The sequence below is a fragment of the Dipteris shenzhenensis genome, chromosome 3 (assembly GCF_047967505.1).
Source record: "Dipteris shenzhenensis isolate YYH24624 ecotype China chromosome 3, Dip_SZ_1.0, whole genome shotgun sequence".
Classification (NCBI taxonomy): Eukaryota; Viridiplantae; Streptophyta; class Polypodiopsida; order Gleicheniales; family Dipteridaceae; genus Dipteris; species Dipteris shenzhenensis.
Window position 1 is genome coordinate 53,511,983 of NC_141598.1, and position 12,770 is coordinate 53,524,752.

The 12,770-nt window shown below is 43.8% G+C and overlaps 1 protein-coding gene and 1 pseudogene across 1 annotated transcript; one reads left to right on the forward strand and one right to left on the reverse strand.

The window, feature by feature from the left end:
• The first annotated feature begins 8,001 nt into the window (after positions 1-8,001).
• On the forward strand, positions 8,002-8,701 carry LOC147903998 (polyubiquitin 11-like; annotated as a pseudogene).
• A 1,953-nt stretch (positions 8,702-10,654) lies between these two features.
• LOC147903999 (small heat shock protein, chloroplastic-like) lies at positions 10,655-12,132 on the reverse strand. The gene is made up of 3 exons (XM_087372789.1): positions 12,037-12,132; positions 11,468-11,751; positions 10,655-11,330 (listed from the first exon to the last, which is right to left on the reverse strand). The coding sequence occupies exons 1-3, from the start codon at positions 12,114-12,116 to the stop codon at positions 10,894-10,896; spliced, it is 801 nt and encodes a 266-aa protein (XP_087228915.1). The 5' UTR covers positions 12,117-12,132; the 3' UTR covers positions 10,655-10,893.
• Positions 12,133-12,770: the final 638 nt, after the last annotated feature.

Consider the following 12,770-nt stretch of genomic DNA (forward strand, 5'->3'; position numbering starts at 1 on the left):
ACTCAACATATCGGGTGTTGTGGATTTGGTACAAAAAGTAGTAATTGAGTCGACTTTCGACGAGAAGACATCAAGATGGTTAACAAAATACCCTATAGATCACTATAGCAATACTCACACTCAAACATTGTGATGTGTTCTAGTAAAGTGGTGTGGGGCTCATCCAAAAAGACACCAACACTACCACAATGGCCAATACAAGAAGCGATGCAAAAGCAAGTGGTTGATTGAGTGAAAGAGGTGAATCCACCAAAAGAGGTGCCAATTCCCACCAATTCATAACCAATGGTGGAGATAATCCATAAGGTGCACTTTGCAAATGCGGTGTTCTAAGGAAACACAAGGGACATTGCAAGTTGGGGACATATCCTAGACCATTCTTGAACCAATGACAATCAAGGTGGCAGATGAGGTAGAAGTCGGCTATGGTAGCCATCGGGTCTAATAAATTCAGAGAGAGTATCCCTTAGACGCACCAATCCAAATACCCCTTGGTCGATTTATGAAGTTGGTGCTACACCTTCACAAAAATCTCATTCAATTATTGATGGGTGAAGCTACAGTGCTCGAGATGGATGTTTTTCATGCCATGTCAATTCCGATCTTGGTAGTGCCCCTCACTGACATGCACATTTCGATTATTTCCATGACAGCACAAGGCCAAATTTTTTCATAAGTGCTCATCAACGGAGGGTCCAATGTGAACATCCTCACCTTGAACACTTGTCAAGAGATGGGCTAGTTGGTGGAATGGGAGCCAGCACCATTCCTGGTGCAGACGGTAGATCAATAGCAAGTTCGGCCACTCAAAATCCTCAAAGCCATGTAATAGAGGTTGTAGGGATCTTCTTCATGTTTTCATTCACAATTCTTAACATGGAAGCACTCAGTCGAGTATAGCTCTTTGTAAGGTTGACCTTGGCTATGGCAAGCTAGAGTCAAAGCTAGAGTCAAGTAGAATTGGGAACTTGATACCTTTTCATTGCAGAGAGGCTAAGAGAATTATGCTTTTAGATGGGAGCGGCGTACGTACTGGAAGGAGCAGCATGACCAGTGTTAGCAAAAACAATCAACATGGCAGATGGCTTGGACGATGACAATGACGAAGAGTTTCTGTGGGCAAATTTGAATCTATGACCTTTGTTCACAATTAGTGTCAAGGCAATTTCACCATAGCACCTGCTACCTTGCCTACCCTTTGCTACCATGGCAAATTGATTGTCGTAAGTCATGTCAATGGATGATCCTATTACTGTGGATTGGGATTTGCGGGATGTTTTTGAGGAGTAGTGGGAATTCAAAGAACGGATAATGCGAGTCACTCATGTCCAGGAGGAAGCTCTAGACACAGTGTTCCTAGGAGCTGATGAGATCTCTAAATAGTGAATATTAGCACACTTCTTGATGAGGAATTTCAGACAAAATTGGTGTACGGAGTTTGCGGATTGTTTGCATAGGATTACTCTGACATACGGGGCCTTGACCCTAAGTTCTACTAGCACCGAGTGAACTTTAAGAAGGATGACATAGCAAACAAAATGCAAAGATATTAGATGAATCTGCATGTAGCAAAGCAAGTGGAGACCAAACTGAAGCAATCTTCCACAAGTGGGATTCATAGCACCAATCGCGAATCCAATGTGAATTTCTCCGATTGTCATAGTACCCAAGTCGGATAAAAAATTGTGAATCTTTTTGGATTATCGGAATCTCAATGCCACAATCGTGCAAGATCCCTTTCCCCTTCCATACATTGATTCAATGCTAGACGAAGTGGCAAGGCATGTGGTCTATTCCTTCTTGGATGGGTATAGGGGGGGTACAATCAAATTAGGATGGCCTTGGAAGATCAACCCGACATCATTCATCATTGCACGGGGTGTGTAAATTTGTATCATGTTGGTTTGGGTTGCGGAATGTCCCATCCACATTTTAGAGAGCAATGCAAGAGATCTTTGGATGGAGTTTATGAGGATTTCCTTGGATGATCTGAGTGTGTTCGAAGCAATATCGAGTCACCTGGAACACCTGCGGCGGCTATGTTTCAAATGCTGTTAGAAGTTTCCTTCAGCTTGAAGTGTGCATCGCAATCCGCAGTGTGGCTACTTGTTGTGGTCATGTCATCAGTGTGGAAGGCATTGCAGTCGACCCCAATAAAGTGGCGGTAATTGACAAACACCTGCGCTATCAGATCCAAAGGAGTGCTTACAGTTTTTGTGGAAAATAAAGTGGCATGGTAGACACTCGCGGTGCCTGGCACACATGCCATTCCATGTGGGGACAAAAGCCTTCTTTGGCACATGTGGAGACAAATTCCTTCTTTTGGTCCAAATATTGTGATAAGGCGTATCACCAACTCAAGGTTCAACTGTCCAGATCGACAACACTAATTGAACCTCCAGGTTGGGACAAAACGTTCATGTGTTTATAGATGCATCTACTCAAGTAGTGGGCTATGTTTTGATGCAAGAGGATATGGCAGAATGGTACCGGGCTATTTATTACGCTAGCCACAGACTCTTAGTCATGGAGAATAACTATTTAGTGGTAGAGTGAAAAGGTCTGGGGATCATCTTTCAATGAAGAAATTTCGACACTATCTTCTAGGTTGCCATTTTGAATTCCATGTCGACCATTCTGCACTTCTATATCTAGTTAAGTAGTAGAATCTCATAGATCGACTTGCACGTTGGATACTACTTCAAGAATTCAACTTTGAAGTGGTACATAGACCTAGATTTAGACTACTTCTCTTGCTTGGAGTCTGGCTAGCCCGCAACAGTGGCATGGAAGATGAGTTTTCGGATGTGGAACTTAGTGTGATCTTTATGTCAGAAAACCCCCTATTCATGGTATGATGAATTTCTATTCTTTATTATTGACTACAAGAACAATGCCAAAGTACCTGACAACAGATCAACGGAAGCAATTAGATTTGTAGAGCCAAGGATTTGAAATGGTGCTTACTCAACTCTACTGCAGACATTTGATGGATGCCTCACTCAGATGTGTGTTACTGCATGAACAAGACCCAATGCTCATAGAGGCACATTGCGGAGTGGCACATGGCCACTTTGTAGGAGCAATCATGGCCAAGAAAGTGTTGCAGGCTAGAATTTGGTGGCCCACACTACAAAAGGATGACCGATGATTCTCACTACGACATGACATGTGTCAATGGCTCGGTCAGCCCTCTGATCGGGATTGAATGCTGATGTATCCAATGCTACCTTAGGGACCATTTCAAAAATGGGGACTAGATTTTATGGGTCCATTCAAGCCGGTGGCCCTGAGGACTAGAAACTATTATGAGCTAGCGACAACATATTACTACACCAAATGTGTCAAAGTGTGGGCTTTGTGGGATAATACAACAAGATTGACCGCCAAGTGCTTGTACATCAATGAAACTTTTTGTTGGTTTGGCTACCCCATTGAGCTAGGGAGTGATCGTGAGAGATGTTTTGTGGCCAAAGTGATTAAGTAGATGACCACTTTTTACATGGTGATTCACAAGAAATTCTCCTTGTACTATCCGTGGCAAGCCAATGTAGAAGCCGAGTCATGCAACAAATAGTTCAAGTAGATCACCACCTTGCTGGTTAACAATCATCGGATGGCTTGGGATGTGAGAAATTGTTATTTGCATTATGGGCATACCGCACTTTCTTCAAGGTAGCCACAAGCCTAACACCATTAAATCTTGCATTCAGAATAGAGGCCATCACTCCCTTGGAATATGTGGTGCCTAGTTTCGCATTGTGGTGGACCAATTGCTTCCGCATTAATCTATGGAGTTTTGGTTGGATGTGTTGGAACAACTAGAGGAAAACCATATGGAGAGCGATTCTCTGACTTAGCTAGTTCAAGCATGCAAGAAATGAAGAGTGGACTTGGCCTCAAGAAGCAAATTCTTCAAGAAGGGGAAACTCGTTTTGATTTCCAATAGCTGCATGGGAAGGATGCCAGGCAAGTGGAAAATGCAATGGTTTGGTCCGTTTAGGATTTTTTAATATTGCGGGTTGACCTCATTCTACTTGGTGAATCTTTAGGGTTGCATACTCCCACTTCTAGTGAATGGTTTCTGGCTATGGAGGTACCATCATGAGGGGTGCCTTAAATGTCCATTCCCCATAGAACATGAGGTACTCATTTTTTGGTTCCAAGTGGGGGAGTAGTATCAACGGGATCATGTAGTCTGTGCCATGATGGGCACTTAGCTACTAGTGTTACCTTGAGTTCAATGCCAACCATGCATGTCTTGACCATTGGGCACTTGTGGAAGCTCATTTTGTCTCTTCCCATTGTTCACTGATAGTTTCTCACTCTCGCACTCGCTCATTTGCTCCATAGCGTACTCTTCCTCAACTTCCTTAAAACCTCTCCTGCAGCTTGCACACTCATGGGAATGGCACTCGTCCAACTGATAACCTTGCCCCCAATCCTCTCATTGAGCAACAAAAACATCGAGAGGTGGTTGCACCAATTCAAGACCGAAAATGTTTTCAACATCGATTGGATGCGCATCATTGTTCACCTAGACAAGGTTCACCTATTCAACCAATTTGCACAAGGTGATTAGGTCATGAGCGGTGCTCCATGAACTCTTTTAGTTGAGTTGATCTATGATCATCTCTTCCTTCCAATGGATGGTGAGAGCCATAACTTTCCATACTTAGGTGTAGTGGCGTTGGAGGTCCAGTTTGGGGCGCCTATCCAAGGTGAGTATCACCTCAATAGTCAGGACAATATGCTGCTTCATGAAGGCTTCCAATGGGTGCTAGAGTCTATTTTCTTCCAAGCAAAGACATGTACAATCTCAATTCTCCAGGCACACATGAGGTGTCATAGCTCTTGGAGAGTCACAACCAATCGCATGGAAACTCATCTTGAAGGAACATCTTCACGGGAAAGCATCTTGTGTGGCAAAAGTAGCAGCAAAGGGGCAGGATATCAATATGGAGGTATGGCAGGTGCTAAATCTTCCCTTCCCAATCACAGATGACATGGAGATCCCCTGGCATTTCACAACACGATGATGCTAGCCTTGGTGCCTAAAGGTCCTTGGATTGAGCTTCCTACACCAACAAAGAGGCAGAAGAGAAACAATGAAGGTGGAATCTCTTCTCAGCTTGAGACTCCTAGTTCAAGCACTCCTCCATCTATAGCAACCACGGTGCCTCTTGTTTCCCCTCTACCATCACTGAGATCAACATAGCCGGTCTCTCAGGTGGTTAAGCATTCTACTAGTGAGCAACACAGGATCAACATAGCCGGTCTCTCAGGTGGTTAAGCATTCTACTAGTGAGCAACACAGGAGCCACAACAAGTGCGGCAATAGTGCCAAGCACTGCGTAGTTGCCATGGATGGTGGTTAGACGATGAGCATGGCAATGGTGGCAATTAGTGCGGTGGTTGAGTCTATTGTTATCTCCAGTGTCAGATCCTTTTGGGAGGGATAGTAGGTTTTGGTAACTCTCTCCGACAGTAAGTGAGAGAGGATTCTATAGTCAATTGGCACTTCAACACCAGTGGTGACCATGATAGCGGAGGATAATCCCACGGTGTCAACTCAGGTTGTGCGCTCTCTCCCTACCACTCCTGCACTTTATGTTATGGTGGCGAGCTTCGCACCTACACCTATGTCACAGCCTACCTGATTTGAGGCTTGTGTGGAAGATTTTTTATGGGGTTGGCATGCCACTAGTCAGCACAGCAAGAAGATCAGCAGCAATTGGAGGAGTTGCGGAGCCAAAATGAGGCCTTTCGGACGCAGAATGCCGCTCTTCAAAGTCAAGTGGAGCATATGCAATAGTTAGAATCCCGACTCTAGACTCTTGAAGAGCATGTACAAGATGGAGAGCAAGTTGCAAGGAGCGCGCATACTTTCGATAAAGAGATCCGATGAACTACGGATGTGTGCTAACACATTTCCTAGCGATAGTTCTCACAATGACTACAGTGAATGTGGACTAGCTCTTTGATTTGCTAGGGAGTGGGATGCCCAAATTGTGCGCTTGCAAGCACCTTAATCTCGGAGACATACCAGAACTTGATTTAATGACCTCAAAACTGGATGCGGATGGTAGGGTAGGAAGACTCTCTTATGCGGGTGCAACCAGTAGAGTAATTGAGATCATCAATGCAACCTTCCACACAAGTGGGGTGTTTCCAAGGACTCCTTGCATGGATTAGTCTAGATTCCATGCATATGTATACGATTAGATTTTTAAACTCTGTTCACTCTTGGAACAAAACCCATGTTTCTTTGTTACTGCAAAAATATCCTTCCCTAATGATTTATTCTTACGTCCCACAAATCTTACCAATGCAACAAATTGACCACAAAGTCATATTTTGGTGCATGAATTCTACTAAAAAGGGTCATAATTCTTAACCTCAGCTTTCATCCCAAGATAATGTTCTTTACCACCGTTACTATTCCTCCCCTCTAGTTCCAATAATCAGCACATTCTTTTAGGCAGGTAGTATAGTCAGATCATTTCAAAATCCAAGCCCTAGTTGAGCCACGTGGCAGCCTAATTTAAGCTGTGAGCCACATGTCATTCTAATCAAACTGACTAAAAATATATGTATTGCATGATTGTGCTCCACTCCTTTTGGCTTGTAAGGTTCGTCTTTAGTTTGCCCCCTCCGCCCTTCTTCTAGCTGTATTGCATGATTGTGCTCCACTCCTTTTGGCTTGGAAGGTTCGTCTTTTCTTTTCCTTCGATTGCATGATTGTGCTCCACTCCTTTTGTCTTGGGAGGTTCATCTTTTCTTTTCCTTTGATCGTAGTTCCTCCTTCTGATTACATCGATTGTTTCCTTGGAGCTCTCCTTCCATCCCTGTTGATTTTTCACATGTGGGAATGGCGAAGCACGTTGTCTGGACAGCTTCTCCTCCCTGACCCAAAAGGAAGCAGCTCGAAATGCTTCCCTTTCACATCAATATCCTTGTCCTTGAACCTTTCTGGCTAGAATTGCTATGGGTTCTCCCAGATTTCAGGGTCTTTGCCTATTGCCGATACATTCACAAAAAATCTAGTGTGCTTTGGCAATGTATATCCGTCCATTGTGCACGCTTCCACTGATGCATGAGGAATCATAAGGGAAGATGGGTGATGTAGATGGAACGTTTCCTTGATCACATTGCTTAAGTAGGGGAGATCGCAAATGTTAGATTCTTGTACGATGTCTCCTGAACGTCCTTGTACAAGGGTGCCCAATTCATATTTAAGTTTCTTCAGACAAAGTGGATTCCTCAGCAACTCTGCCATCGCCCATTCCAATGTGTTCTCTGATGTGCCTATGTCACTGAGCGCCTACGCTGCACTAAACGATTTGGATATCTCTTGCAACTAGCTCACTAGTCAAATCCCCTCAAGTTTCCATAAACCATGATCCCCGAGGACCTACCAGCAACTATGGGAGTAGTCGGCAAGAACAAACAAAAGGGAACAACAGTGCTTCCATTCCCAGCGAATCTGGCAGCCCCGTTAACGATTTCTAGCATTTCGACAACAGTTGGTGGCCAAGAGATTTTGCAAACATAAAACATATGGGCTTTAGGCGTTTCAATCATACTACCAGTGAGCTACGATTCATCGTCAGATACGTCCAATTGTTTCGATCGAAAGTAGCAACACCAAAACATATGGGTTCTCCGCCAGGCCGGGATGATGGGATCTAAGTCAAAAATTGAATGTCAAAAACTGGTAGTGGATCTTTCACGGTTTCGATGATGAATCTTGCATCAAGATCCTGAAAAACTACCGCAAGTCAATACGAGAGATTGACAAATCGATAATCGTGTATATGATTTGATGGATGGATAAAGAGCGAACAAGCGCGATGGAGAAGCTGAAGACAGCGTTTGATTTGATGATGATAATGGTAGAAATATGATCCAAAGCCACTGGGCACAACAGGAGGCAAGGAGAGAATGGAAGAGCAGTGGGAAATTCTTTAGGCAAGCAACATCGTGCATAGGGGAGGTGGCATGTAGATCTTTGTCAAGACCTTGACCCATAAGACCATCACTCTGGAAGTTGAGAGCTCTGATACCATCGATAATATCAAGACCAAGATTCAGGACAAGGAAGGAACCGGACCAACAGAGGCTCATTTTTACCGATAAGCAGCTGGAAGATGGTTGAACGCTAGCCAACTATAACATTCAAAAGGAAACCACTCTCTATCTTATTCTACGCTTGAGAGGTGGGATGCAGATCTTTGTGAAGATGTTGACGGGGAAGACGATAACCTTGGAAGTCGAAAGCTTTGATACGATTGAAGTTGTGAAGACCAAGATTCAAGACAAGGAAGGGATTCCTTCGGATCAACAGAGGCTGATCTTCGCCGACAAGCAGCTGGAGGATGGTTGCACCTTGGCCGATTATAATATTAAGAAAGAAACCACTCTACACCTCGTGCTTCGACTGAGAGGTGGCATGCAGATCTTTGTAAAGACTCTCACTAGCAGGACCATTACACTAGAAGTGGAAAGCTCCGATACGATCAATACCATCAAAACTAAGATTCAAGATAAGGAAGGTATAGCCGCTGACTAGCAGAGGCTTATTTTTGCTCGAAGATGGACGAACTAGAAGCAAATCGAAGATGGACGAACTCTTGCAGCCTACAATATTCAAAAGGAGTCTACCTTGCACTTGCTTCTTCATCTTCGTGGTGGACAGTAGTGTCGTTAGTGTCTCTCTTATAGGTTGTGTCCGGACTCTGAAGGATTCTGGGTTCTTCGAATCGATCTTGATTAGTGTTAACCCAAAACAACAAGTGGTTTTTTTAGAGTTGGATTTGCTATTATTAGTTTGCAGCTATGAGAGTCAACAGCGACGATGGTCACAGTCCATGTTGATCTTCCTCATCAAAATAAAAACAACAATATTCTTTAAAAAAAGACATTATGCAATGTGCAAAGTACATTATACGATTTGCAAAATACATGATGCAAGATCCAAAGGAACGCACGTACATTATGCGATTTGCAAAATACATGATACAAGATCCCAAGGAATAGCACATTCCTTGGTCTTATTTTTGGAGAGGTGGTGTGCCAACTCTCCCCCCACATGAACATGTAGTTACAAGAACATGTGGTTATATATAATGTGAAATTTGTGCCTAGATGATCATGTTTTCACATGATTATATGGGTATATATACTGCCAACTTTCTATCCACATGCCAACTCTCTAGTCACATCAATGTGTGGTTATATACAAGATGTGAACAATGCTATATAATTATACATAACAATAAAACAAAGATTTGTCAGGCGAATAAGAAAGCATTTCAAGTGTGCTTAGTTTCTTGTATACCTTCATGACATATCTTTTTACATTTGCAATGTAGGCTAGAGATGTGACTTACAATCAATTGACATGGCTTGTCATCTACACCAATATCATGTAGATTGCAAGCAATTTATACGGGTAGTTATCTACAAGCACATCTAGAGAGCAGGTACTTTTATATTCTAATTTGCTGTCATATTCATAGAAATGAAGTGAACATTTATTGAAAAGCGAGTATGTGCTTAAAGACGATTATACACTAGTGTTCCATCATGGCCATTCATCGATACATATTTAGAAGAGTGACAAAACATGTTCTCCAAATTTATGACAAAAATGCATACTTCTTGAGTTCTACCCTCGAACATCAACTCATCATTCACTTTCACAATCTAACAGCTGCCTGCTCTATTCAGAAGTAACTGACTGCACTCCTAATCACTTATCAATCTTTTTCAATAATTAATTAGTTCTCACCCTCGCCCCCTTCCATTAATTAATTGCAATTAACCTATTCACTGTCGCCATTAACCATGTTCTTTCTCACTACACTCCCCCCCCCCCCCCCCGCCCCCCCCCGCCATAGCTCCGCACCTCTCTATTTTGCTTCGTCATAAGTCTTATCTCTCTCAACTCTTTCCAAAGCTTCTATTTTACACTTAGGCTTTAGGAAAGCTTCGCTAGACGTTTTAACGATGCTACGCTTGCTTGTCTCCACTGAGGAGTTTAAAGCCTTCGCTAGAGGTTTTAACGAAGCTGCGCTTGCTTGCCTCCGTCGTGGACATATTCGTTGTTGCCCTCTCTCTATTCACTGTTGCCATTAACCATGTCCTTTCTCACTCTACTCCCTCGCCATTGTTCACTCCTCTCTATTTTGCTTCACCATAACCTCATCTCTTTCAACTTCCTCCATATCGGTTTTCGAAAAGCTTCACTGGATGCGAGACTTCGCGTGCTTGGCTCCAATGAGTTATTGGGCAAATCGACTAACATCCACTCTCCCCCCCCCTCCACAACTTCAAGCATATTCCCTCCCCTCCCCATATACGAGCTCGTACTAGCACATAAGCCTTTGGAGCGAACTTTGCACATCGACAACATTGCCTTGTCAATATGAGGACATGAAAGGGGGGGGGGGGGGGGCTAATGTTAATTCATTTCATTTAATATGCCCTCAAACATCCTTGCTTGGGTTAATCCCATCCGACATAAACTAATTAACACAAATAATTAATTCATAAACACTCTTTGAGTTGGGGGTTAGCAATTGTGCTAGACTTTATCCAAATAGAGAGTTGAGTTTAAAAGTTGTGGGAAGGAATGACTTCAGTTTTTTTGAAACAAAATTTCTGAAACCCTTACATTGAAATTAAACTCCGTAGAATACACATCGAAGAGGTACAGCAAAGTTGGGATATCACGCACCAACTTGCTATACAAGGTGAAGACACAGAGTGAGGTTTGAAAAAAAAACTAAAGGAGATGTTCGCCATTGTTTGCGAACTGGATCAAAGCTGTTGGAAAAAAGCAAAAGCTCCAGAAAGGTACTAAGGTCTGATCCGAGTTGGGATTAAGCTTCAAGAGACCTTCACATCGACAACTTGTTTTCTTTCCTCGGGCTTGATCTTCGGAACGGTTATGCTCAGAACTCCGTTCTTTAGCTCAGCCTTTATTTTGTCCATCGAAACACTGTCCGGAAGTGCCAACCTCGTGTTGAATTTGCGATACGATTTCGCAGCCCACCGTTCGTCTTCCTTTCCTTGGGGATCTCTCTCCCCAGAGATCACCAATACACCGTCTTCCACATACACTTTCACATCCTCCTTGCCGAATCCCGGCATGTCGACTCGAACGTAGTACGCTTCTTCATCTTCGACTACATCCCACGGAGTGCGCATAGCTCTACTCGCTGTGCTCCCTTGGGCCGAGCTTGCAGACGGCTCCGGCACAAAAAGCTGATCCATCATATCCAACATCTGCCTCAAACTTCCAGCAGAAAAGGGATCCCACGAATCTGCTTAAAAAAATCACAAGAACGGAGCAAAGGAGCGGATGAGTGTGTGCGAAAGAGATGTCCAATTTTCGAAATGTAAAGGCTTCAAGCTTCACGTAAGCGGAAAGAAGCTGAAGCACCTCTTACGCCTCACTCACCTAAGAGTAGCAATGGAGATTCACGTCGCCTGCGGATAGCTTGGGGCCCCTGTCTAGGCTTTTGAACTGCAGAATCCTTTCCTTTCTGTTCTATCTGGACCGTTCCATCTTGGCCAGACGCGGTCGCGCGAACCGTCGCACATCTCCTGCCCACTCTGCCTGTCAAGTAACTTCGGTTGTAATTTGGCACGGCCACCATCGTCTGGCGGCTTATATTGGGAGAAAGTGCGGCAGTGGGATGAGCGACCACATTGCTTACCGTGCAAGCCATGACACAAAAATCTCTGCAACAACAGGCTCCGATTCAGCTTAAAAGCACCCTACACAGAGTGTTGAAAATCTAAACATGGGCTGCAACAGGTTGGGGATTCAGCCAATAAACGTAATTTGAACAATCTAGACAAGAGTCGAGACTGATGATCCTATAGGAGGAAGAAATCCAACAGGAAAGCTAATCGTTCCAGAGGCAGGTCAGAATCCTGAGCGATGCACAGAGCGCAGGCACGTGAGGGAAAGAAAAGGGGCTCACAAGAAAACGAACCAAATGAAATGAAAAGAAAGGCAAGTACCTGAAGAGGTGAGTGGAAGAAGGAAATAAGGTCGAAACTCTAAAGAGAATTTTGAAGAAACGTTGAAGAGCGAGAAGCATTATAAAGGGGGAAGGGGACAATCTAGTAGTGGAATGTAGATTGTTCTAGAGGAACACCGAGAACCCTCGAAGCCTCCCCCACCCCCCCCCCCTCCTTTTTCCTACGTGGCTCTCCTTATCACACTTTCTCAAGAAGAACATTTTAACTTAGGCCACAACACAAGACCCTCACTGCACCACATGGCAATCTCAAACCACAATGTAGGGCCCTCACCACACCACCTGAAAACCTCCTTTGAATCCACTCCTCACCATTTTCTCATTCCCCCATCCCTCCACCTTCCTAAAACTTCTCTCAAGAGAATCATGAGTCAAGAACCCCCTAGGAGAATCACGAGTCAAGAACCCCCTAAGAGAATCATGGGTCAAGAACGCCCTAAGAAGAATCCCCAGACGCGATTTCTAATCCACAATTGCTCACCGTTGTTGGCCTGCCATAGGTAGGTCTTAAGTGAAGGCGATTTAACAAGAAGCGAACATAGCGAATTTTTATTCTCCATTTTTTAATGATCCACATGCTATTTTAGCCCCCCCCCCCCCCCCTCTCTCTCTCTTCTCTCAATTCATCATCTCTGCCCTCTTTCGCTCTTTGGATCTCGAGCAGGCCTTATGAATTATTTGTTATCATTCACCTTGTTTATTCGTAGTTGTGGT

Bases quoted from the DNA above. Each gene is read 5' to 3' on its own strand.
- LOC147903999 (XM_087372789.1), bottom strand. From the start codon at position 12,116: ATGCTTCTCGCTCTTCAACGTTTCTTCAAAATTCTCTTTAGAGTTTCG. The intron at 11,752-12,036 runs GTACTTGCCTTT...CTGTTGTTGCAG, and splicing joins TCTTCCACTCACCTCTTCAG to AGATTTTTGTGTCATGGCTT. The intron at 11,331-11,467 runs GTGAGTGAGGCG...TTTTTTAAGCAG, and splicing joins ATCTCCATTGCTACTCTTAG to ATTCGTGGGATCCCTTTTCT.